At 37.3% G+C, this 27,689-nt stretch overlaps 1 protein-coding gene across 1 annotated transcript in view; it reads left to right on the top strand.

The window, feature by feature from the left end:
* Positions 1–27,689, top strand: part of PRTG (protogenin) — an 85,671-nt gene that overhangs the window by 22,775 nt on the left and 35,207 nt on the right. Inside the window, exons 3-11 of the mRNA XM_009885770.1 lie at positions 12,641–12,785; positions 13,794–13,927; positions 14,245–14,382; positions 15,540–15,698; positions 16,335–16,494; positions 17,137–17,384; positions 21,261–21,425; positions 22,485–22,790; positions 23,966–24,154. Coding sequence (XP_009884072.1) covers positions 12,641–12,785; positions 13,794–13,927; positions 14,245–14,382; positions 15,540–15,698; positions 16,335–16,494; positions 17,137–17,384; positions 21,261–21,425; positions 22,485–22,790; positions 23,966–24,154 — 1,644 coding nt within the window. The remainder of the gene's footprint in view (positions 1–12,640; positions 12,786–13,793; positions 13,928–14,244; positions 14,383–15,539; positions 15,699–16,334; positions 16,495–17,136; positions 17,385–21,260; positions 21,426–22,484; positions 22,791–23,965; positions 24,155–27,689) is intronic.

The raw sequence follows: 27,689 nt of genomic DNA, 5'->3' as shown, positions 1-27,689 counted from the left end.
TATACAAAGCTAATGATTTATTTACTTTTCTCCCTTCTTACGAGAGATTGGAGAGTAATTCCTAGTGATCTGCATCTTAATTTTTGCACTGTCTAAAAATTACACTTCTTAGATATCTGTCTGCAGGTTGGCGAGAATGTGAGAGAAAAAAGGAAAAATTAAAATATACTGTTGTTTCTTCCTTTTCCCATTCCTTTCTCTGTAGTACTTCCCTCTCTTTTTTTAGTTTTAGTGGTGGAACTAAGTATATGGTAGGCTAGAAGTAAAAGTTTTTGCAATAAGGTGACCATAAGTTTTAGCAGAGTAGACTGTTTCCCAGTTGTAATTGACTGGCAGCTTGTTGGAAGCGAAACTGTAGTAAGCTCTGCAAAGGAGCTCACCCTTTAGCTTAGCAGTCGGGGCCCTGGAGAAGGTTTGTCCAGAGCAGAGGTAATGAATTGAGAGTAGCAGAAAGGGCACATGGCCGAAATCCTCACTCATTAAGTCATCTGGGGTCTCCTTGGTATTTATCAGTGAAAGCTTTCTGTAATTACCCCTATGTGCAGAGTGGTTTCTGGTCCCTCCAAAACTCAAAATGTGATTTTTGAGAAGGTCTCACAGACTAATGCTTCAGAAAGATTTGCTCCTTGCCAACAACCTGCCAATACTGTTCTGTGAACTGAAATGTGAGGAGTACATGGTATGAAGGATAAGTTTTGTCTATAGGGAATGTCAAATTTCATGGCCAAACCTGGCTCATTTTGTGTGCTTAAATGTCTTTAACGCTGTAGAAATGGGGTTTTTATTCTTGTTAGTTTTTTGCAATATTTGAACCTTTTTTAGTGGTTTTTTTTTATTGTTTAGGTTTGTGTTTTCAGTTGAAGTATTGGCATATTTCATGCTCTTTTAAAATTAAAAGACCTTTGTAAAGATTAGTAAAACAAAGCAGAACAACTCCCTTGCCATCCGGTCTTCCTTCTTCCCGCCTTCTGATCCCAACAAAGCAATGTAAGTCAAAGTTCTGGAGTGATACTCAGATCATCTAGAGAATTGAGGAGGGACAGTATTTTCTTAATAAAGGGTCTCTTATCTCCCTAAAGTAAGGCCCTGACTCAAAGCCTATTGAAATCAAGGGTTAAGATTCCTACTGGTCAACAGGTGTCAGCAGGTTGGAAAAAATGTCGAAATATGTGTCAGCAGTCTGCCGCTCAAACTCTCTGGATTTGTGAACATAAAGTGCGTGGATGCCAATAAGCTATGCCAGTAGCTCCAAAAATGTAATCTGATTTTGATAAAATCTATTCTTTGGGGTAAGGAAAAAAAAAAATGGTAGGAAGGGAAGAGGAAACCAAGTTGTAGTGCTCAACTAGTGGCTCCTAAAAATGTAGCTCTGTAACTTCCTGCTCTGCAGGGTTTTCCAAAGCATCAGAATAATAATGATCACTGTAGAATATGATTGTATTCTGTACAAGCCGTAATTCCAATCCACCTTCTTTAAAATGTTAAAATGCCTGCTAGGAGATTCTAAATGGCAAATGGTTAAGAAAAATCTTTGGGACAGACAGATTAATAAGTGTCCCATATCAATTATTGATAGTGTCAAATCAATGCAGCTGTTTCAATATTATTTAACCTCCCTATTATTTAATTGTAATGCTCTAAGGTAATTGCCTGAGACTGGACTCCTTTTTCAATACAGTTCTGAACTATTGTCTTCAAAACTGCTGCTATGGTGTTCATACTGTCACATTCTAAGAATTTCTTAATATTGCTGAAGTCATAGAGGAACATTTCTTTATTGTTTTGTTTTTGTTTTATGAAGAGAAAATTGGTATGCTACGTTTATCCTGTAAATATGTTTAACTCAAGAAATATCTGTGAAAATACACAGTGTAATCTGTTTCACAAATAGCGTGGTGATAGGCTAAATGTTATCCTGCTTGCTAATATTTCCAGGATACACAGCAGGCTGTGAGGTTTTGTTCTGTATGTTCCTGAACAATGTAGAAAGAGTTTATTTAAAAAAAAAAAAAAAAGCCAAACATTATTTGCAATATTTCCTTTTCTTAAGGAAGTTTCCCCGCCACTTGGAGCGATTATAGAGGCATTTTTCAAAACTATTAGTGAGGAAAATCTGAATTTTCTGAGGCAGTACAGATTAAGGGCTAAATACACAGTTATATTTTTCTGTAGAATTTTTCATCCTGCCAGCACAGTAGTTCTTCTGTAGATATGTGGGCTTTTTGTCTTGTGAAAAGACTCTCTGCTAGCTATTAAGCTGCATGTTCAGATGTTTCTGGAGAAAGGTATTAACAAATCTGAAAATTTCTGAAATATTTCTGTGTGTAGAAACACCAACTTAGGTGCCAACCAAGCCTTGCTTTGCAGCAATGTTAGTAGTAAAAACTGTACAGCTGACTATAAGGGCTTTTAAACTGACAGGATACTTTGGTTTGAGGAGTCCTTTTATTTATGTAATACTATAGTTTGCTCGATTCCATCTCTTGGTTTTTTTGTTTTTTTTTTTCTTTCTTCCTTAAAATACATATTTTCTGTTATGTAATATCTGAATTAGGTACTTTCTTTTTTATTTTTGATGTTCAACCTATAGATTTTCCAGGAAAATTATATATTTTTTTTTTCATATTGGGAAATTAGATGTCGTACTCACTATGGCAAACTATCATCTTTCTGTCACATAATCTTAGGTCTGTATCCTGTCTTCTTTCTAAGGGTGAGTTGTTAGAATCCATCTTGATAGAACAAAGGAGGAGCAGAAATTAAAGCTAAAACGTGAAGCTAGAAAACAAAATAGAAAGGTAAAATGAATGCCCTTAAACAGGGATAACTACATTTCCAGACAATTCAAGCGAATACTGGTTTTAAAGTCATGTCTAACAGTTTCTTGTTAGTACCTCATTAAAATCCAGGGATTAATAGCAGCAATTTCCTTGTTGCACATTAAAAAGAGATAGTTTCATCTGGGGTTAGAGGGTGCCATTCTAGCAAAGCTATACCCAAGGTATCAGTGTGGTGAACTGCGATGACTTAAAGACTGTGATTTCTCTAACTGTCCCACTTATACTATATATTTTTATATATATCTGTATGGATTTTAAAATTGTAATGAACTGGTTCAATAATCCTTTATAACATATGTTATCTTTGGAATTGAAAATGCCTGGAAAAGCTTGTTTGAAATGTTAAGAAAGGCAGTTGGAGTTGTAGGTCCATACTGCTTTTCTTGGACTGGAGGTGTGGTTGGGCTCAGGTTAGTTCAAGGATTTTAAAATCTATGGATACTGCTGTTGGAGATTCAACTTGTAAACAAGGTTTCCTTGTGTATTAGATAAGGATAATATGCAATATTCTGCTTTTCTGTCCTACAAGTATGCAGGGGTATGCAGCGTGTGCAGTGTGTGTGAGCAGTTGGAACAAGATCGGTCATTATTTTCCTCCCTTTCGTACTACAGGTGTTTCTAAGCATGCAAGTGAGAAGAACAACCATCTTGAGAGCCCTAATTTATGAATTAATGAATTTGAGGAGAGGCATAGGATGACCTTATGGACACTACAGTCCCCTCTCTGTTGGGGAGAAAGAGAGGACGATTGGTTGGTTCTTTTACTGCTATCAGTTGCTTTTTGCTAGGCTATTTCTACTCATTAATCTGTCAATGTGCGATAGCATTTACTGCCAGGGATTAATACAGAGAAAAAAATTACAATTTAAAAATTCTAGTGTAAAAAGTTAAGCACCTGATATAGTGTTATCCGAAATTTTCATTATGAGGTCTTAACATCATGGCAGTGACGTTAGCAACCTGTATTATTTGATGATTTTATTTATTTACTTATTTTGCGATGCTTCTGGGGTTTTTTTTGGAAAAAAAAAAAAAGAAAAAAAAAGATTAATTTTGTTCCAGGTGAGTTTAAGTAGCATGCTTTCGGCGCTGTATACATCTTTGGTTATTAATTAAAAGAAGTATATTAAACTAAAGTCTTAAGCAACAGTATTACAAAACTATGTAGTTTCAAAATAATTCGTTAAAATGCAAGGTTATAGAAAAAGTGTATTTTTCTTAAGCTATTTTTTCCAACCACTCTGGTAGAAATTAAAAGTAACAGCTGGCTTTAGGGAAAAAGCCACACTTCCAGTTTATCAGAAGAGTTGAATCTTTGGTAATTCACAAGAATGCCATTACCAGTATGTTGTTTGAATGGCAAGCTTTTCCTCTTTACTCTTTTATAACAGAATGAACTGACACTTTTCCTTTGTGCCTGAAAGGGCCAAATGTGTTCTGGATGATATCACTTCCTCTTACAGATGGAACTCAGTTCTGGCTCAAACTCAGTTGTTTGCCTTAAATAATAACTGTTAAAAGCAGGAGAATATCTGTGCAGACAATGAGTGAGACTGAAGGAAGAGAAAGTCTTTGCAGATGGTTGCATTTATGAGCTAAACTACCAGAGGTCCATAGTTCAGAAGCAAATCTTCCTGATGCCTGGAGTGGTCAAGAAGACTGGAGGACTAATGTGTTTTGGTCCCAAGTTAACATATACTGTTGCATTTCAAAAGAAAGCAAGATAAGATAAAATTGAGTCTGATCCTTGGAGGTAGAGAAGGCACCAGTTGAAGGAGAATAATTTGCAAGAAGCAAAATCCAACAAGTAGTCTTCTCCTCCATCGTGTGTGTGTGTGTTTGTTTGTCTTTTTAATACTTTGTCTTTGGTTTTCTTCCAATTACATTGGATTTTATCCAGCTCAATGAAGAGGGTGTCAGATGGTTCCTCAAATGTTTAGTTCAGCATTACATGAAGACATGTTCTTTAGTATGGTGCTGCTGTCTTTATCTGATCACAGTATATCAGTAAAATTCAATTTCCTCTTGATCTTGCCTCCTGCTGCTGCAGCTGTAGCAATGCCTCCACTGTGACAACAGTAGATTGTTGTCTGGTCGCTTTCCAGAATGACTTACCATTTCGGATCTACTTGTACTTACTTGCAAAGTAAGTACTTTTTCTGTGTAAGTGGTCCAATTAACTACAGTAATCCAAACAGGGACTTAGAAATGGTTATAATACTTCTTTCAGTTTATTCTCCTCTTTCTCTTTTTCTATTTTTTAGAATTTTATTTTCTTTAATTTATTCATTGGGTAAAGTCAGGCTGACACTTTGCAATTTTCTCTTACAATCTTGATCCTATTCACGTCCCCACTGACCCACAATACTGCAGGTTCTGAGTTTTTGCAGAGCAGACAGTGCCAGTGATGTGGTTACCCAAATTGTCCATGGTGTTTTTGCTGAAAACAGATATAATTTGGACCAAAGTCAACAGGAATCTGTAAGGAAAAGCTGAGCATTATAATCCCTTTCGTCAACTGTAGCACCTATGTTCAGTATGGCAGTCCATTATGGTAGAATAATACATGGATTAATGAAGAGAAACTTGAAAAGGATACTTAAAAAAAAAGGGGGGGGGGGGGGGGGGGGGGGGGGGGGGGGGGGGGGGGGGGGGGGGGGGGGGGGGGGGGGGGGGGGGGGGGGGGGGGGGGGGGGGGGAGAGAACCTGAAGGAAGGAAAAATCTAACTTCCTTGTTAATGGATTTAAAATTGTTGTAAACTGAGATACAGCCTCATACATGCAGAAGACAGTGTTTGCGTGTAGTTGAGCAAATGCAGAAAAAAAGTAGTCCCTGTGCCAAGAAATTAAGAATTTAAGTAGGAAAAAAGAGACAATAAAGAGATTCAGACAGGAGACCACAAGGAAATTATGCTGGTCCATATATTTGGTCTTGGTCTAGCAGTCTAATGGTTACAGAATTTTTTTGGAGTGCATCATGACACAGTGAATTGTAAGGACAGGTTGGATTAAGAACCTTAAAGCAATCCCTGCTAGAATTTAGAGTTCTCTGATGTTCCTACTTTATACGAGCATAACCACTATTTATTATTCATGTTTAGTGGTAACTAAAGCTGTTCAGAATAATTTGGGAGATTCTTGGTATTTTGGTGACTTGATTGGGAGGATATTATATTGCCTTTAAATAATAATGCAAAGGAGATGTTTGTCTCAAATCTAGAAGGTAAGTTACAATTTAAACCTGACCAGTAGCCGCATTTCTTAGTGAACTAGGAGCAGCGTGTTCCTAACCCCTTGAGCAAAATACACATCCTCTTAGATGACATTTACAGACTACGTGCTTCTGCATGAATTGTTGTATAAACTACTTCTTTATCAGCTTACTAAAACATGGCTTTTTAAATGCATCAAGAGCTGTCATTTAGCTGCATCCTACAAATCCTATTTTATGAGGCTTCACAGGTATCTGGAGACGTTTTCCTTGTGTGTTCAGGGTTCCATACTTTAGTATGGAACTACGATCATTGTATGTTGTATGCCAAAGTTGGCTCTAGGATTATTTTTTTGAAATTAAAACTATTAATTTGAAATTGAAACACAACAGGCTATAACCTGCTTCATAATTAAAAAAAAAAAAAAGCCCATGCACTTTGTGGTTGTTCACTTTGCACGCATGTCTTTCTAAAAAAGCAGCACTCCGTTGTATACTGCAGCCTATATGGATTAAAGGTAGGGTTTTTTTGGACTGAACAGTTTTCAAATCCTGAATGTATCATTTTAAATAAGTAGGCTGATGTTTTGTTTTTAAAAATCAGTAAGGCTATCCTCTTCTTTCCAAGGTAGCTGAACAGCTGTTGAGGCATCAGAGGCTCCCTGCTGTACCTGTTGATCATCTTGTCACTTTTTTCTCTGAAATAAGTTTATTGACTCGTTTGTCTTTAGAAGAATGGAGCTGTGTAAGGATATTGATCAAGCTATTGAAATGCATCGGCTGTTGAATAGCAAGTGTACAGCCTCTTGTCCAGCAATAGTGGTCCCAGATGAGGCTGAGGGTGGCACACCTCAGGGGATCCATGTCTGACTGACACACTGTCGAGGGGCGCTGCTGGCACTACCTCTGACTTAGATACCCTTCTGTTTACGTACTAGCTTCATTATGTTGTCTCCACAGATTTTAGGGCCTATCGATGTAAAACATACTACACTGATAAAGCTCTGAAGAGCAAAGAAGAATGAAAGAGAAAGGGGAGGGATGGGTGGGAGGAGGAGGCTGGGGGCTGGAAAGCTGAAGAGCCTCTTCATACAAATCTACTCTGAATTGTGTTTTTTCCTCGGGAAAACAAAAAACAAACCAGTAATAGATTCTGGATATTTCTGAAGGACAAAATTATTTTCTTTGTGAAAGGATCTTTACGGTAGCATTTGGTGTGAGGAAAGTGGCAGAAGCAATGTCACTGCCCTGGGGCAGGTAGGTAACAGCCTGGGCTCCCCTCTTGCTAGCAGTTGTATCGCCTCCCTTACTTGCTAATACATTTCCCTTTAGCAACCTCACCTGAACTTCACCTGCTGGAGCTAAAGCCTCTTCCTGCTTTTTCTCTTCTTACTGATTAATGAGAGTCATTGCTCCCTGTCCTCTCTAATATCTCCTTTGTATATTTGTAAGACTGTCATTTCTCTCTTCAGTTTCCTTTCACAGGGCTAGTCAGGTCCCAGTTCTTCTAATCTTTCTGTACAGCTCAGGTTCTGTTTTCGCCTGGAATCTCTCATTTTTGTGCCTCACATTTTAAAAATAATAATTCTAGGTCAAACAACACCGGATCAAAATTTTCAGGGTGAATGTAAGATATCACTTGGTAGCACATACAGAATGCCCTTTCACAGTAATCCCTTTTCACTTACAGTTATGAAAAATTTTAGTCATATTCCTCCATTTGTGTGACATTCACCTCTGAACTGTATGTACTAAGCAGAACTTGAGCTCCCAGATACTTTATTTGATTTTTACTAGAATCTCCTGGGAAACTCAGCAAAGATCCACCCATTAGATCACTTGACGACAGCTCCAGCTCTGCAGACTCCAAGTGCTTCGTCAGAAATGGGGAGAATAGCTGTGTGTCTGTAGTCTTGCTGTCTGTACGGATCTGTCAGTGTAAAGGTTATTTCCAATCCAGATCCAGACTAGAGTGTGCCATTTGAGTAGCAAATCATTTGGAAATATGTGTCCATATAACAAAAGCATAACAGAACTCCTTTTTTGGAGTTTTAAGCCTCATTTCTGCAAGGACTGAGAAATTTCACTAAACTCAAGGAAAATACATGCAAGTTGGCTTCTGTACTAAAATCTAATACACATATGTATTTGTTGCATTTTAAAATACTGTTTCAGAGAGAACATCAGGAAAACTAGACCAAAAAGAAAAATTGATATTATATTTATCATGAGCTGTTCTGAAATCCATTTCTTTGGAAAACGCCATAGCTTTTCTTTAACATGCAAGTTTATTTTTCTCAAGTGAAACCTCTTCACATGAGAATTAAAAAAAAAAAAAGGGAAAACATTCTTGGTTTCATTGGAAGGGTTAGTGCTATTGTGTAATTCTCAATAGCATTAACACCGTAGGTTCTACAAATGGCATTGTACACTTTTGTTCTTTCCACCTGAGCAGTTCATCTGTCTGAGTGGCCATTATCTCTTGAGAAACACTGAAGTGGTTGGTGTCATGTGCTGGAGAGTATTTGCTTAATTCTGGTTACATGAAACCCAGTTCTCTGCCGCTGTTTCAGTTTAAGGGCTTTATCTTCCATTCTTTCAGTTTTTTTGTTTTACAGATGTAGTCCAGTCTTGGGCTAGTGTCAGCTGTGATGAAACCAGCAAGCCTTAACGTTAATGACCATGTAGGTTGTTGGAATTTCTTTTGCTTCTTAAGAAAGCTCGTTGAGAAAATAACTTAATGACACAAAGTGTGTGAGTAGAAAGTGCAGCATTTAAGGGAACAAGTCACCTGGACTTGTGTTTGAACAAACTTCAAGACTTCATTTCAGGAGTGAATGAAGTTGGGAAGTTGGGTGTGTGTTGTGTTTCTTTTTTGTTTGTTTGTTTTTCTCTTTTGGTTTGAGTGGGTTTTTTTTTTATCATTAAAGTGAGTGAAGGACAGCTGCTATATTTAAACAAACAAACAAAAAGATGTGAGGGATGAGCTGCTTAAGTTTTTACTTTTTTGTACCTTAATAGTTAAATCTGTGTAAACCTGTCTAAGTACACAAATTATTTTTTGCATGCATGCAGGGTAGTATTCAATTTGTGTGTAGTGCAGGAGACACCAGCAGTGTTTCTCTAATATTTAATCAGTCGATGACAGCAAGTAATCATTTGGGTTTTGAGCCTGTGGATATTTACCTCAATGGTAAGTGAGGGAACTCATACCAGAACTGAACTCTGATTTCTCTCTGCATAGATGACTTTGTTGGACAGAACTGTGTGTTTTATGCCATCAAAGATATTAATACTTAAAAGTACCTATACAAATACCTGTTCCCATCACGTAAATTGCAGGAATTCATAAAAGTAAATACAGTTTCTAGGTATTGTTTTCTTCTTCTGTAAGCAGCATTTGGTATCTTGCAAGTTAAAAAGGGTGGGAGCATCAGGTTCTCAGAGAACCATTAATTGTTTTCTTTTGGCTATAAATCTGGGAACAAAATTATTAAATAGACTGGAGAAGAGGGGGAAAACTCAAATAAAAAGGCACTTACATTTATTGCATTTTGCAGGGTTGTTTTCGGGAACGACGTATGTCTCTTGAGACTTTGTTTCTTATCCATTTTATAGAGCTCTGGCCTCTTAACAGCACTGCTTTAATGACTTTTTCTTGGGGTTCTGAGTTGGTATCAGCGCTCGCCATGAAAACAAGCCTGTTACAAAGAGGTCAGGTTTCACGAGACAGCAATAGACTTGTAAAAACAGATTTTACTGGAACAAATAAAGTCAGAATTAAGAAGAAACCAGAGATTTGTGTAAAGAAACAAGATACAGAAGGAACAAATACTGAGCTGAACTGATAAACAATGTATAAATTTGGATGAGAGATAAATGGGGATTTTTTGTTTCTAAAACCACATTTAGCGACATTAATGAGTTTTTCTGGAGTTTTTGTGCAGTTCTCTGAAGATCTGACTTTTGCTATCTCTAAAGATTAATTTTCTGAGGAAATGTGTTGTTCCTGCTCAGGTGGAAAAAATCTTCTTTAAATACCAGCTTCAATTAACAACTTGTACTGGATTTTCTAACTAGTATATCTGAATCTGTTCTTGCTTGCTATCATGACAACATTTTGTGTTCTCTGAAATACTAATTTTCTTCTGTTTCTTTTGTAGTTCTCGAGGGTCTCACTTCTGTCTTTAATCTTCAGCTGTAATGTACTGGACGCATGGAAATAAATAGTTCTTTTTATATACATAAATGAAAACTAATTACTATGTTTCTGTTGTCTCACTCTTTAAATAGTTGTACCAATATAAGAAAATTCTGGGTGTGATTTTATACTTTCTATGGAGATGAAACTTTTAAAGGTGTGCAAGAGCTTTGCTTTGATAAGACTGTATAATTACCTTTCTGCCTTGTTAAAATGGTCCTTTCTAATGCCACTGGCTGTGTGGTGCAGCTGTGCCACATGATGGCTCTGAAACTCGTGTTACATTGATTCGTGATGTTCTTATTGTCTATGCCTTTATTACATTCCTAGAGACTTTCTTCTGAAAGCTAAGCAGGCTTGCCTGGTTTCCTACATCATACTTAGAGTAAATAAATGAAGAATGCAAAGCACTACATTATGTTAGAAAATCTGTTAAGAACAACACTAAGGAGATATTATTCTGACTCCAGGTGAACCCACATTTTCTGTGTAGGAAGGAATTAGAACAGAGAAGGAGGGAAGGGAGGAAGTAAGACAAGCCTGGATGTGTGCTTTTTTTTTCTTTTCTTTTTTTTCCCCTGCTCTCTTCTGTGGTGTAAAACTACAGGAGAGTCGAACTGCATCAAATTAATCAGAAAGCAAATCCAGAAACTTCAGAGTTATGGGAACAACCTGGTGTATGTGCAGGTGATTTGACGTGTGCTGGGTCTGTCTGTTCTGTGAGGCTGAACTTCTGCAGGTAGGCAATGAACTATTAAGTCTCTTTTTTTTTTTCTTCTGATGATTAATTAACAATCAAAAGAAAATCTGTTTAAGGATCTTTGCATCACTGGCCACAACTGCTTTCAGGTGATTTTGCTGTACGAGGTGATTCAGTTGTCTTGTTAATCACAATCTTTGGGAGGTCTGTTCACAAAGCTGCAATGCTTTAACTCTGCTGGTATGGTTAGAAATGCTCATTCCTCTAGTATTGATGCAACTACAGGAATGCAGTGCAATAAAAGGGCTTATTCTGGGACGTGAAATAGGTATACTAGTAATAGGAATCTTCATGTTATGTAGCTGGGTTCATGTTAAGAGTGAATTTGTGCATGGAGGGGAAAGCAACCAGGTCATGTCATGTTTCCTTCACACTCCAGTATTAATCTGTGGACGCTATGCAGTAGTATTAAAATGATGAGGGGTGGGGAGCATTAATTAGAATGCTTGGTGTGCATCAGTACTATATGCATCCTCTATGCAGAAGGGTATTATTACATGTTGAAGTAAATAGGATGAAAACCCATTTCAATTAGTAAACAAGTGAAATAGAATAATTCTTTCAACACAACACTTGAATGTTAAGAGATGGGTAACTTACTGCTTTAGCTATTGAATTAAGTTTTCTGTATAATTTATACAAGAGTAGACATTTATTTGAAATTTGATTTTAAAAAAAAAACAAACAACAAATCAGTACCATTGAGTTTATGCAGAGATTGTTCCCTGTGCAGTTATGGGGGGTGGAAATGTGTGTGGAATTATTTGAGTTGCAAGTTATCCAAAAGGAGTTGCTTCTGAAGAGTTGTTCTTTCTGTTAATTATGTTGTAAGTAGCAGTAAATAGAGCAATTAATTAGGGGGTTTTGTATTGCATTCCCTTTGACTTTTATTTTCTGAGCAAAGAAATCCAACTACTGATCAATTTCTTAGGTGTCTGTTAATTGGAAGGTATTTATTTATCTGCCACTTAAATTGGCTCGATTTTGTAAAGTCCTTAAGTTGTAAATGTTTGAAATTATATTGATGCTTTGTGCATCAGACATCTGCTCAGTGACTGCTTGGACTGTTGGGATGAAAGTGTTCTTACATGATTAAACTTACTTTGAGCTCTTTTTTGGTTTTGATTTCTTTTTCTTATCAATCATGAACTTGTACAACTTCTACTGAAGTATTATTAAAAGACTAAAATATGACTGTCAGGAACTGAATGTTGTTCTGGGAATTTTCTATTGCAGTAATTTTTTTTTTTTTTTTTTTGTTGAAGTATAGTGGGGTCGATCCCAGACCAGATGAATTGACATGAGCTTCAGTAGTATAATAATTGATGTGCTGCATGTCAGTCAATTTCTTTGCTTAAATCTATTTGAGAGTGTCATTTTCATTGAAACATTTTTTTACCAAATCAGGTTAAAGCAAAGTTATTTTAAGTAAATCTTCAACCAGTGAAACCATGCTATCAAGCAAAGTTGATAAGGTAATTAGACCTATCTTTCTTTGCATGTAGAAAAGAGGACTATTTGAAGTATTTCTTGGTATTTTTGCAAGTTGATCTATGATCTGGAATTTGACTTAGCCGGGAATTTTTCCTCACTTTAGTCCTTTAATTTTGGTGTTCTCTCATTTCTAGCCATTTCTGCATTTGAAGTCCAGCCACTTTCAACTGAGGTCCAGGAAGGTGGAGTAGCTCGATTTGCCTGTAAAATAACAGCAAACCCTCCTGCCACTGTGACATGGGAAGTGAATCGAACAACTTTACCTTTAGTCATGGACAGGTATGTAGAGTTACTTATTTCAGAATGCCATTTATTTTCTGTGATGGTTTTGAGCCTGCTACAAGAAGAAAATTTGGATACTTGCAATGCCATTACATAAAAAGGGTTCTAGGTGTATCGTATGTCAACTATTAAAATAGCTAGTAATAGTTATGTCATTAATTAATTTTAAACAGGTGTTATGAGTGCAGACCGGAATCACCCACTGTTGTCTTCACAGTAATCATTGACCGATGAATTGTCATTGGAGAATTTTGTATGAACATCATCATCCGGAATGGGAATGGCTATGGGATGCAGAATAGGTGGACTTTGGCTGTGGGAGTGGTTTGAACTAGCAGGATTGCTTTCAAAGAAGAATTGATGCTGAACCTGTTTTTTCTTTAGAGGGCCCATAAAGGGTTATATGTATAGAAAATTGAGTTAAAACACTTCATGCTAGGGAAATTCTGTGCATGGGGACTTCTCCTGAATTGATTAACATGAAGCATATAGCCTGCTCCCTGCTAGGTTCTTTCCCTGTCCAGATTGTATTCATTGAACGTAATTCCATGCTTCTCAACATGTAACTTTTGTTGAACATGTCTAAGATACCTAGCATGCAAAGGAAGATAAAAAGAGAAACAAAAATTGAAAGCAAAGGTGGGTTTCTGGGAACTGTATACCAGTTATGCCAGTATATCAGAAATTGCTGCCAAAAATCAGCCAACCTGAATAGCATGAATGTAGTAGCTGGCTAAAGAAGGTTGGGATGGTTGCTTCTGAGGGTGAGAAAGAGCTGCTTGTTTAAAGTAAATTCCTCTGCTCTTATCCTGGTGCTGGGGGGAATCTTGCCTATAGTTCAGAAATCTAGGGAGCTGAGTCATATAGAGAGAATATTTTTGAATCTTTAGCCTGCTGTTCCCAGGTCAGTGTAGCAATGACTGTTTGTAAATCAAGTAGTTAATTCCATGATGGTGTTCACTGGCTAAATGTTTATCCACATTTCTTTTTTTGTTTCTGTGACAGGATAACCGCTCTACCTTCAGGAGTTCTTCAGATCTATGGTGTTGAACAGAAAGATGCTGGGAATTATCGATGTGTTGCCACAACAATAGCCAATAGACGTAAAAGCACTGAGGCAGTACTGAGTGTTATTCCAGGTACTCACCATGTGATTTTCAATGGCATTATATTCTTTTTTACATTATAGCAAAAACACTTATGTGTGTTGAAGAGCTGTAACTGTCCTCTGAATCACTTGCCCAAATAATTTTGCTTGCTTGTATCTTGTGGCTGAAAGATTGTTCAGTGTAAGTTTCCACAATTACTGAAATAAGGCTTTGGTGTAGATTTAATTTTAAGCATCTTTAAAAACCAGTCATGTTTTATTTCCTGTTTAATTCAGTTTTTGTTTAATTGTTCTCACTTTCTTTGATTTTTTTTTATTTTATTTTATTTTATTTTTTTCCCTCCAAAGCCTCAGACTTGAAGCCTTTTCACAAGCCATCTATAATAGCTGGTCCTCAAAACATTACGGCATCTCTTCATCAAACTGTCATACTGGAGTGTGTAGCCACAGGGAATCCAAAGCCAATCATCTCATGGAGCCGGTTAGGTAGGTCTTAAAATTACAGCATGTGACCTTCAGCCTCTGGAGAGGAAGTGAAACTGGAAAGAAAGGATTTCAGCAATTAGGTTACTGTTCTGAGGCTTCATGTAGTAGGTAACGATTAGTAGGTTAGGGTAGGATAAGTGAAACACTTCTAGTTGCATACTTCCACACTGCTGTTAAGAAGCCCTGAGGTTTTCTGAGGCTTTGGACTCCCCGATTCTGCTGACAATCCCGCACTGGCCCCAGCACAGTGTGGGCAAAGTGTCGGGTAGGGTGGTGACCTCCAGGGATCTGTGACTTGGAGTAAAATCAATGGTGAGACAGGACAGGTTGGAGTGGTTTCATCCTATGAAACAATCCTGTAAATGTTTCTCCCCCTCTTCTTCTTAGAAGCAGTATGTTAATGTGATTTGGACCTCATGTCAATGGGTCATTTGGACTATGCATAGGTATGGTCAAACCCCGAGTATTCTGCCTAGAAGGGGAGAAGAGAGGGAATGCAGAAAAAATAACAACATTCATCAGCACATCACATTTTTCCGTGAAAACTACCTCAGTTTTTATTCTGACGTGTATCCAAATGTGAAAGTCAGGACTGTGCCTGTAGAAGTATGAAAAGTTTTCATACATTTTTATTTCTCAGAGTGGGAGAAATAAACATGTTTCCTGGTTGATTCAGTGGCTCTTATAGAAAAACAAGTAAGAAAAAAATTACCTAACAGGCACAGAGCATTTGCTGTAAAAATGGAAGAAAAGTTATGGTAATCAAGCATACTCATTTTGTCCCCAACATAATTCAGAAGGAGATAGATGATCCCTGTTTGTAAAGATGCTGTGGATGTTGGTAGTGATGAACTGAATCATAGCGCAAGGCAACTGGGAAAACGGCATTAGATTTTTTGGCTGTGACAGTGAATTTTAGATATCAACCACTTACCAAGTGGTTGAGACCCAGCCATCTGAATGGTCAGATAACTAGAGTGAAGAACAAAGCGAATGCAAAATGGAAACCTCTGAAAGCTCTTCTGTGATTTTCCTTTGCATCTTTCGACTTTTAAACTCTAATCTATGCCATTACTGCCTAGGCAACCCTATTTAGATAAGTTATTTAGATACATTGAACAGCCTTGTAACCATGCTTCTCCTACTCTCTCAAATAGACCATAAGTCCATTGATGTCTTCAATACCCGTGTCCTTGGAAATGGGAACCTCATGATCTCTGATGTAAAGGTGCAGCATGCAGGCGTGTATGTCTGTCGAGCCACTATTCCAGGCACACGAAACTTCACGGTTGCAATGGCAACTCTCACTGTGCTTGGTGAGCCTGCTTTGACTTCCACAGTGTGTTTTAACAACTTGTGTCTGTCTCGAGCTGTTCTATGTGCTGTGATGAATTTTTGTCTCAAACATAGCATGCCAAGGGCTGTAGGGAGACTGCAGAGATGAAACAGATCACAGAACTGTGGCTGCCTTCTTCTGTCTGTTGACTTAGATGAGAAGTGTCAGATATTCAACGTTTGAGTTAAAAACGAGCAGTTCATTTGCACTAGGAGATACCCAGGTGCAATGTTTGTTCTGGGAAGACAGGCTTTCAACACAGAAAAAAATCCTGTAACAAAGTAGAAATAAGTAACAAATATGTATGCTTTATGAGCATTATGTCTGTCCTGGTTTGAGGACAAACCATGACAATGTCGATGGGTTGAGTTTGATTTGTTTGTATTAATAACTGTATAACAAAAATGTGTAGAAATGTTGCTATCTGTGTAGATAGTATGTATCTTTAAACAAATGTGCTTTGTTTACATGCAGTGTGCTTTCTGCATGCGTATATGTGTATTTGAGTGGCCTGAGGAGAGAGGTTTGTGTGTGGAAAATTCATTATTATTCTGAATGTCCCTGCATTTGTGGGGGCTTGATTTTTATTTTTGGTTTTTTCCCCTTGTTACTGTAGCTCCACCTTCATTTGTGGAATGGCCAGAAAGTTTAACAAGGCCTAGAGCTGGTACCGCTCGTTTCGCTTGTCAGGCAGAAGGAAATCCTGCCCCCAAAATTTCATGGTTAAAAAATGGAAGGAGAATACACTCCAATGGTAGAATAAAAATGTACAACAGGTAAGATTACAATTGCTGTATGAGAGCTGTGCTAGTGGTGTGCTACCAAAGGATAAAATTCCAGTAACTAAATATAGCCAAGCAAGATATAACTCAAATAAACACAAAATTGGACATTAAATGTAGTTATGGACATTTCCTTGGCAGAAGGAATGCAGATTAGTCAATACCTGAAATCCTCAGCAAAGCTTTTGTGATCACTGCCTTACCTTGGGGAGAAACTGATGTGATTTCACCACAGAGTTACTCTAGATTTACAGTAGTGTAGCAGAGACCAGACTCTTGCTAGCTGTTTGAGACTCCATTTCACTACTGCTGTATAGTTAGCAGCTTTTATTAAAGAGCTGGTTAAGAAATGACAACGCTAAGGTTGTGCTTTTTGTAGGCGGGGAATAGATTTACAGGTTTGTTTTCACTGTGCCTGCCTTTGCAGGCATAAACATAAACAGGGCAGGTTTTGAGGAACATTTCAAGTTGCTAAATTGCACAGCTGCACATCCATTTCTAATACAAGAGTTTGTGGCTTGCAAGTCAATTATACTAAACTTAAGAAGCAGAGGCAAACATAACTGTTGTTGAATTATGTAGAGCTATATCCTCACTGTGAGCTTTTTTCCTCCTTTTTCTTTCTTTTGGATTCAGTAAATTGGTGATTAACCAGATCATTCCTGAAGACGATGCCATTTATCAGTGCATGGCTGAGAATAGCCAGGGATCTATTCTCTCCAGGGCCAGGCTTAGCGTAGTTATGTCAGAAGACAGACCCAGTGCACCTTACAATGTCCATGCTGAAACCATGTCAAGCTCAGCGATCCTGCTAGCATGGGAGAGGCCACTGTATAATTCAGACAAAGTGATTGCATACTCCGTGCATTACATGAAAGCAGAAGGTAAGCAGTTTGATTTAAATACTATTTAACTACTTGTATGTGGTAAGAACTTGAATGTCCTTGCAAAGACTGTCATATCTGAATGGTTCATAACCAGGGCTGCATCAGAGCATACTAGCATATAAATGCATATTGTAATCAATAGGCATCCTTGGGGAAAAATGCTTTTGCCACATCATCTCATTTGTTGGACTGAGTGTTCTGGGTGTGTATCTGGGTTTCCCTCTGTCCTCAGCAGGAGATTCCACCTGCTCTCTTCTGTGTGTGTGCTTGGCAGAGAAGGACAGAGCATACAACTGAATCCTGGAGCCTTACAGAGTTGAATTTTTTACCAGAGACAGCACTTTTGTCTAGATGCCCAAATTCTGGTGACTTTACTGGCTTTCATATATTTTTGAGTAGAATAATTGATACTTTATTGGCTTAACTATCTTACCTTAGAAGGAATATTAGAAGGAATATCATATAGAATGGTAAAATCCACTCTCCTTTCAACTCTTGGTCTCCTATAATGAGAAAAGTATACTCAAACTCTAAAATATGCTGAAATAGCCATGAATCATTTATCCTAGTCTCTGAAATGATATATACATTTCTACATAAAAGGGAATGGATAGTTAGAATGAAAATGAGTAACTAGACATTTTAAAACCACTTAGTATTTTTAATTGCTTTAGTTAAGGTAATCTCTAAGGTGACAGAAAACGGGCATTTTTCATAAGCAGGAGAAGTGATTGCCAAATGGCTTGAAAATTTGTTAGGTGTGTGGCTTAGACTAAGCTGCGATGCAGCTCTGTTTTCTAGGAGTGATTTCTTTTCTGATTTCTATTCAGTAAGTGGTTTGTTCAAGGACAGGACTGCAGATGCTCAACTCTGTGTGGAATACCAGTCTGCCATCTGCTAAGCAGAGGACAGGAAGGACAGCTTAATTACTCTAATACTGATGCAGGAATAGCTGCCTTTGCTTTTGCAAGTGGGATATTTCAGGACACAAGAGAATTTTGTCTGAAGGAAGGAAAGAGTTTTAAAAGATAATGAGGACAAGAGGTGTGGGAAATCACCCCCTACACTTTCAGTCACTGAGGTATTGTGCTCACAACCCCCTCTAATATGAATAAAGTCACACTAGATAACTTCTCTGGGTAATTGTATGTGTGGTGCCAGTGTAGAGAGCAGAGACTGAATAACCAAAGAAAACTAGAAAACTGTCCTTAGGGAACCTTGTATTTGTGCAGGAAATACTCATGCACAGTAGTGAAAGGAGGTGTCTTCTGAAATGTCTTCTCTGCAAAATCATTTTGCAATCCCTGCTTCATTTGCTTACTTATCCAAAGGTTATATCTTGTGAAATGAGATTGTAGCTTGTCTTGGTTTAAAAAACAAAGCAAACTCCAAACAAAACCCCCTGATTTATTTGAACTTGCTTTCTCAAATACACATTTTTCGTCTTTCCAGACTGTCTTGTGATATTTACTTTCTTTAATGCAATGCTGTTGTGCATTCTTTCACATTAGTAAAGAAATCCTGAAAAATCCACACAGGGAGAGTGGGGAGGGCTGTGTTAAGAGGAGTAATTACAGTGGTCGGAATCAAAATGTAGGTGATTTTCATGCATTTTTTCTTTGGTAACGTGATTGGGTAGTATCAGAAAATCTGCATCAGGACATAAAACCACTTTTGTTTTGTAGAAAAAATGTTGAGATTCAAAGGCTAGTGGACTGCACTTCTGTAAAAATAATTGCTTTCTAAGTGATAATCTGTAAATCTTTCTGAGTTCTGATGTTTCCCACATATCACAGGCATTACTAAAAACCTAGAAAATGCCTTTGTGAGAAAGTATCACATCAGCCATCTCTCTAATGTAAATTAGAAGCAACTATATTTAAAGAAATGCAAATTAAATATTAAGGAAAATCTTTTGATGACATTCACTCCATACCAGGCCATAGAGATGCTAACATAGACTGTTGACATTGTCAACACCTTATTTACTATGTAAGAATTCTCGATAAGTATGTATTAATGTAAATAGTTTGTATGAATGTATGACTTCCGTTATTCCTTTCAGCTTGTCTTTCCCCAGTCCACCCTCACACCCTGTTTCAGACCCTAATGAAGATAAAAAAGGATCTCAGAGGTGTCTGCCTTAGCAAGAATATATCTTACTTGCTTAAAGCTTCTCATGTGTAACTTTCTACTTTATCCATTTGCGTTTGTATATTGTTCTCTTGTTGTAGTTAGGAGCCACATTTGTCAGTGTGAGTAAAGAACGTTTTATTGCAAAAGAAAAACAGTGTTTGCTAAGTCTCCTAAGTTGTGCTGATTCTTATGATTCCATAAACTTTAAGCAGAAGAAAACTGGATAATACACTAATCACATGCAGTTCTATAGAGTTTTTTCTGCAGACTTCAGAATGTGGTAGGTGCTTTGAATACAAAAGATACCATCGCTCACTGTTTAATTTCACAACTTGAGTATTCTGATGTTTCACTGTAAAAACAGGCTCAGGTCCTCTTCCCTTTTTTTAAAAAAAAAAAAAAAAAGTTAGTGTTTTAATCAAGTTAGCTGAAGGAACTAACAGGTGTTTTTTTGTGTTTTTGTTTTTTGTTTCTTTAAGCAGAATATTTTACATTCAAATCGAGGTCATAGTAGCAAGAAGAATAAGGGTCTGATGAGCGTGCATGTTGGAGTGTGTTAATTCCTTGTTAGTGATTTAGAAAAGGCACAAAGGGAACACTGATTGTGGTGGAAGGCAAGCCTTGTTCTCTATTATGGCTGTTTCATTAGGGCCTCTGCATGAGGCCTAGCAATCCATTCAATGAGAGAACAAGTCCTTTTAATTTGAGCTCAAGGATCTTGTTTAGCAGGTCAGAAATCGTGCCTTGCAATTCCTAATTAACAAGCCATTAACTAGTCTGTTGTGAGATGCTTGTAATCTTGTCTAATTAAAATGCTATCAAGTTAATTCATAAATGTGGGAAAACTTAATGGTGGAATTTGCCTTTCGTTTTGTTTATAAATTCAGTTGTGAAGAGGAGGAGCTGGCTCTTACAGAGTTTTGATTAAGTTGACATGCACTTAGTGTGAATTGTTCGTTAACACAGCAGCTTTCACCACACTTATTCTTCTTTATAGCCTTCCTCTATAGGAATAAAGCCCAACAAAGACAAGGACTGCTGCATGCATTGCTATGCATATTTTAATGTGAATTGCTGAGAATTTTTTTCTTTTTCTTTTTCTTTTTTTTTTTTTTTTTTTTTACAACTCACTAAGGAGCGAAACATTTTTGAAGCTTATTCTGGTCTGTTCTTATTGGCATTTCTCCAAATTAAATTTAAAAAAGCGTCAATCACATGTAATAGAATTTGCAGGGCTAAAATGAGATCCTTTTGCTGAATAAATTCTTTCTTTTGTTTCTTTGGGGGGGGGTGGGGGGTGTTTGTTTTGTTTTTGATGGAGTGGAGCCTTCGCATTCCTTGTGGTCTGCTATAGAAAAGCTCTGTAAATAGGTTTTCAAAAAACCTCCCTGACTCTAAACAAATAGATTTAGAACCTTGGTATGAATGATAAGGCTATTAGAGCTTGTCTGTTGTGTTACTGTACATTGGGAACAGTTTGTTGTGACTAATTCTAAATAGGGTTTAGCATTGCATTCAGCATCCCTTATTCAGGAAAATCCTGAAACACCATAATCTACACCACAGCAAGACAGAGTGACTCCTGTACATAACAGAGCTTTCACTTAGTAGGGTTGAAAAAATAGAGGTAGGCTGGGGAAGAACATCAAATAACTTTGTAAGATCTTAAAGCCAAGACACCGTGATATTTAGGGATTGTCAGGAATTTTTGTTTGTCTAACCCTTGTTTTATGCCAGGTTTAAATAACGAAGAGTACCAAGTGGTCATTGGAAATGATACAACCCATTACATTATTGATGACTTGGAACCAGCCAGCAACTACACCTTCTACATTGTAGCTTATATGCCTCTGGGAGCCAGTCAGATGTCAGATCATGTGACTCAGCACACCCTTGAAGATGGTAAGACAAATACCACCAATTTAGGTGAACATTTTTATTTATACTGAATAGAAATGTACAATCCAGGGCTAACAGCTCTTGAGATCCCAAATTTCGGTTGATGTCAGTGAGACTTCTCGCTACGTGCACTGTAAGACTGAGCCAGCTAATGAAAGGAATGAGAATAAAATCACGTATTGACAGGGCAACATTGTATATTACACTGTGTCGTCTTCTACTTTGAAAGACGTCATTAAATCGTGTAAGTAACTGTTCTAGATCTTTAAGAACTTCCTCAGTGTTGAGAATTTGATGGTAGCCTAGGATTTAGTCTCTAGGACTCTCTCTTGGGCATCTGAAATGTGAATCAAACTGCACACCCGCTGCATCTTTTGCAAATTTTGAAGGAAAATTTGGAATAAAAATTTGCTATACCAAAAAAGGTAACTTTTGTTTGTTTGGTTTTTATCTATGTGCTTGTTAGTAGAATCAGAATTTCATAAAAGACCTTACTGACTTATTTCTGTGGAGTGATTTAACTAATCTGAACATCAAGGCAACAACAAACTGTTTAGAATAGTTCATTAGAACTGATTAATAAATTCTGACAGGGTTAAGCTTTGGCAGCATGGAACATTGCCAGTTCCAGTTGTCTGCCTGTCTCCTTTGCCAGGAGTTACTACCCTCATTACATGGTTGGCGGAAGAGAACATGTGCTGAGTCTTCACCAGTACAGGTTGTTGTCTAGACTCTCAATTTAAGCTGCTGCATCTAACCTTGAGAGTCAGTTTGTCAGAACAGTAAGGTGCTGATTGACTTTGATTACTGCTGGCAGTGATAAGAGAAGAAAATATTGAGGACCTTACAGAAAGGAGCTTGCTAAGGCTATACTGCATGCAGAAGGTGAGAAGTATAAGCAGTGTCATGTTATCCTGAAAATAAACAAGAATCCACAAAACTTCTTGGATTATTTACTGTTACGTTACTGGCACCTCATCATAGGCTAAAGTGTCAGATGAGAATTTTCCATCTCTTTTTTTTTTTTCCCCTGAGCTCAAAAGCTTTGTCTTTTCCTTTTAGTTCCCTTGAGAGCTCCTGAAATTAGTTTGACAAGCAGGAGTCCTACGGATATCCTCATCTCTTGGCTGCCAATTCCTGCAAAATACAGAAGAGGTCAGGTGGTGCTGTACCGTCTGTCTTTCCGCCTCAGCACAGAGACTAAAATCCAAGTCTTGGAGCTTCCAGGAACTTCAGATGAGTATCTCCTTGAGGGCCTGAGGCCTGACAGTGTCTACTTGGTTCGTATCACTGCTGCAACAAGGATTGGCTGGGGAGAGGCATCTTTGTGGACTTCCCACCGGACTCCCAAAGCTACAAGTGTGAAAGGTAATTCTTAACGTTACCAGCAGCCTAGAGATGGGGTCAATTGCAGGCTTCATCTGAAGGCTACAAATTTTTCTGACAGGTAGTTCAAGGATGTGAAATAGTTTTTCCCATTACATATTCTTGTTCTGGTGATCTAGAAAATAGTGTTCTAAGCATGACTCTGTGCATAATCTGCAAAATCTTCTGATTCCTTTAATAAATTAAATGCAGTTAATACATAGTTTCAGGTTCAAAAGTTGAAAAGGAACTAATCTGTCTTATGAAAGGCCTTATATGTGACAGGAGAAGGAAAAGCTGCTATATTATTTTGGTGTCAATATTTGATTGTTTCCACATGTTGATGTTCACATATTTGACATGGTGGCAGGAAACTTTAATTCACATTTGTGAGCTGCTCCAATGTTTTAGCTTGTAGGCTTGTTTCTAATGATAACATGGTTTTTCTTCTGTTCTATGTAATTTGAATTAAAAAAATCCAACAACCCCAAACCTCTTATGTTGTTCAGTGTAAAATACCTTTCTGCAAATGGGACATTACACATTAGCAGTGCGTACAAGATCTGAGTTGATGCATGCATGTCTGTATTACAAACAAAATGCACGTTTTGAATATGCAATTTGCCTTGATATTTGAAGTCTAATTTAAGTTGTTATAATTGAGCTTTGGATTACATTGTTATTTAATAATGTCATGCAGAATAGCTTTCAACTTTGCGTAAATGGCTTGTAAAGATGTAGATTTGAATTTGTAACTTCATTTCTTAGCTGTAATCCACATCTATCCACTTGGGATTTCACTGAATTTTGACTACTATAGCAAATTATTAGCACTTGATGAACTGTGATGTTATTGTTAATCACATTTGTTCAGGAGGTAATTTTATAACTGCCTTTGGGGTGTTTTCATTTTTCTTTGAAAATAGCTCCCTTATAAATGAATTAATTGATTAATTAAGATGCAGAATTAAAAACTGTTTCAATTCTGGTTTATCTTAAATTATTAGGCTAGCTTGTAGGGAGTCAGACATCATAATAAAGAAATAATTGTGTGAGTACACAGATGAGCTACAATCAAAGTCCTGAGTGAACTTTGGACTGATGGGCATCCAGTTTTTGGCATGAAAATTAGTTGTTTCTAGAATATAAGATTATTATATATATTTCTCTAAAACCAGCACCAAAGTCTCCCGAGCTGCGTTTGGAGCCGATGAACTGTACAACCATTACAGTCCAGTGGCACCAGGACTCTGAGGACACTGCAACTATTCAAGGGTACAAGCTGTACTACAAGGAAGAAGGCCAGCAGGAGAATGGACCGATTTTGTTGGGTACCAGTGATCTTGAGTATACTGTCAGTGGTTTAGGTGAGTATTTAAAATATTTCTTAACTGTTCTGGAAGACAGCGAAGTCAAAGGATGTCTTAGAGACCTTAAATCATTAGACGTGTAAGGTAATCACATTAGCTTTGGCCATCTATTTTCCCAGCAATAAGCTTTGCAAACTTGAGTTACGCTGCTGATGGAATAATCCTCTCCCTAAGTGTGTGTTGCATAACACTTAGATAACCAGAACTTGTAAAAATTGTTCAAGTTGGAAGAAGGACACTCAACTACTTGTCACAAGGTACAGAACTTACAGTTAGTAAATACTGCTAGTAAATGGCATAGCTTTTTAATATTCAGTTTAATACTTGTTTTTTTCAGCTTTTGTGTATTTATACCTGATCTAGTAACACTGAAAGATTAATATAAAATACCAAAGATTTTTGTCTGGTATTTCTAGCCTATATCTCTGTTATTTGTAGCCTTGTGGCAGCTATACTGCACAACAAGCACTACTTGCTCACTGTAGTAGCAAGCAGCCCTTGTGCATGTTATTGTCCTGTAAATATTTTTAAGGAGTCCCGGTAAATATTGCAGGACTGAACACAAAGATTAGGGCACAGAGCTTGCTGAGTCCCATTGGAGTCTTTCCATTGATCATCTGACTGCATTTTCTTCTGTAGTTCTTGCAATGTATATTAGTACAGATGTGTTGGTATTATCGCTAGGTAGAAGGTGCTTCTGTTTACATATATAACTGAGCATTTCTTTCATAAAAAGATTTGTTCTATAATTTAATCAGCAAAAGCAATATAGGACTTGACACTTAGTGTTTGAAGTGTGTTGAGATAGTTTACTTAGGGGTATCATAGAAAATTAATCTTGACTAAATTATCAAAATTGACCTGCAGTCTTAACTAGGCCAAATGGCCGCTTGATTGTGCTCAGGTATTCTCATCTGCTGCATAGTTAAGATGCTGTTTTAGGGGAGATTTGAGGAGAGCATTCTGGTCTCTTAACTGGACAACTGACCATCTGTGACCATTTCTAGCTGGAGCATCTGGCAGCAGCTGACTGTTTAACAAAGCTGTGAGACAAAAGAGCAATGGGTTGAAATGATGTGGTGTCTGTGTGTCCTAGGACATAAATGCATTTTTTTTCTGTCTTCTCATTATGCAGTTACAAAGCAGTCATTTCAGACACATGCAAACTTATTAACCGGGTGATCCACATCATATGGATTTTCTCAGTACACTAATCCTCAGATTAAAATATTATTTTAAAGAATTATGTTAGAACATATATTAACTGTGTATTTGTATAGGTTTTTTCTTTCCAGTAAGCATGTAGACAGAGGGGAAAACACAAACAAAGTGAGTTTGGGAAATTACAGCTTTCACACAGTCACGTTGTTAACTGAATTACAAGAAGTGTGGGCATAGAAGAATTCAGGTGCTTGAGTTAACCATTTAGTCGTGGTGCATGTGATGTGTTGAGTGTTTATTCCTTATTGTAATTCTAAGTATCTAAATATGGTTACCAAAACATGATACATTCCGTATAATCTGATTGCCATCATTTATATTTTTCATGTATGCGTAATTTATGGTGCCATAGGTTAGATCCACTGAAGAGTATTTTTTTCAAGTAACTTCAGTAGAAGTCATCTTTTTGGTTTTTATTTTTAATGGGATGTATTGAGTTTTTTGAAGTGCCTGTCAAATATGGGAAGCTTTCCTGTGTAAGTTTCTTTGCTGGATTCTTATTTTTGTTTGCTTTGTAACATTTACAGAAAAAAGCATTCATTGCTACAGCTACAAAAGACTCACTTGGCGGGAAATTTGATTAGGTCATAATTTTCCACCACTAAGATGATTACATATGGAAGCTTGGAAAGTTCACATAGCCTTCTCGTAGTGACAGTGCTTGTCTGACCGCTGTATTTGCCCATTGAGAAGCTGCCTGCTTGAAATACTTGACTCGTGCATGCTAAATTATTTCTTACAAAACAGTTCTCAACCAACCTTTTTCTGCCTGTGGCAGCTGCACGTGTGGAGAATATTGCAGGTAAAATTATGTGCAATATATAAACCCACAAAGACCATAGCAACACGTGTTAAGAAGGGGTGATTTGCTTTTCTTTTTATTTCTTGTGAATAATCTAAATCATTTGGACCAGGTTATTTTATGTATGCATTTCAAATTCAAAATATTACCAAGAAGTGGTCCTACCTGGTAGAATTTGAGATAAAACAATGCAAGCCAGCGCTCTAGGTTTTGTGGCTGTGGTAAACTGAATCTTCATGAACTGGACACAGGCTTTGAGGACTAATGTTCTGTCATCCACTTGCCTCTCCTGAGGACACTAAACTACTGATTTATTGACAGCCTCTTTAAAATAAATGTCTTCATTATGAGCTACAGGAATTAGTAGAATACTGCAAGTGTGAAACCTGAAGGGGAAAGGTGTGTTTTAAGACTTTTGGTTTCATATATGTTGGATAACATGGTCAGAAGAAGAGGTTATTCCTAATTTGGAAGAATATGCTAATAGTATTAGGTGCTTACCAGTGGGAAAGATGGAGTAGTTTTTCATGCATTATCTGTCGTCACTGAAGTTATGTGGCTTCCAAACACTCCATCTTCATGTCTTAGTTTGTCATGACCTAAGGCTGCTCTACCATTCCTAGTTCTCTTGCATAGCTAATAAACTGTAGATAGACTTCTAGTGACATTTGGAGCATGTCAATACATCTCTCCATGGAACTTTCTGCAGATGTTGGTACAACTGCCAATTGTGCAAAATCTGTGTATTTAAAGAAGATGGTTCACTTACCCTGTGGCAATTGAAGCACATCACAAAATCAGAATTCATAACATTCTCTAATCAAAGAGAACATTAGCATTGATATTATAAGCACTGTTGATTGCACTGATTGTTGATAACATTGATACTGTAAATGATTTTCAAATGTCTACAGGACTCTTGATGGAGGGACATGTGTGACAGGTAAAGCAGAATCAGCAATGCTAGCGTAAAATAGGTTACAACGATTGAATATGAAATATAGCAATATCAATATTATGTTGTATGTTTTAATCTCTTAGTGGTTCCTACCTTGTTTTTTGAGAACTGACCTCTTACTCCAGTGTAGGTCTACCCAGTTACTTCTGTGTATTTTTAAACTGCATTATTTAGCATCATAGTCGCCATGTAAATAGAATTAAATGATCTGATCAGAGTCAGGGCTGCCATTCTCAAAATAAATATCCACAGTTTCACACGGACATTTGTTTGTGTTAAAGGTCTTGGCACTTATTTTTCAATAGCAGGCCATTTCCTAGTCCAGTGTAAAATTCCATTATCACTTGAATTTGCGACAAGAGCAGACCCTTGGGTGCATACCATGCATTTTTGCCTCTATTTTTAATTCCTCTTTTGCTTCCTCCTGCTCCAGAAAGTTTTCCCTAACAGAAAGTCTTTCATTGTACGACTTGATGAGTCTGCTGGTACAGGTTCTGTTTCTGCAGTTTTTCAGAATTTCTGTAAAGTTCAGAAGTTGAAGTGAGTTTTGC

Source organism: Charadrius vociferus, unplaced genomic scaffold (genome assembly GCF_000708025.1).
Source record: "Charadrius vociferus isolate BGI_N301 unplaced genomic scaffold, ASM70802v2 scaffold325, whole genome shotgun sequence".
Classification (NCBI taxonomy): Eukaryota; Metazoa; Chordata; class Aves; order Charadriiformes; family Charadriidae; genus Charadrius; species Charadrius vociferus.
This window is presented reverse-complemented; position numbering and strand designations above follow the sequence as displayed.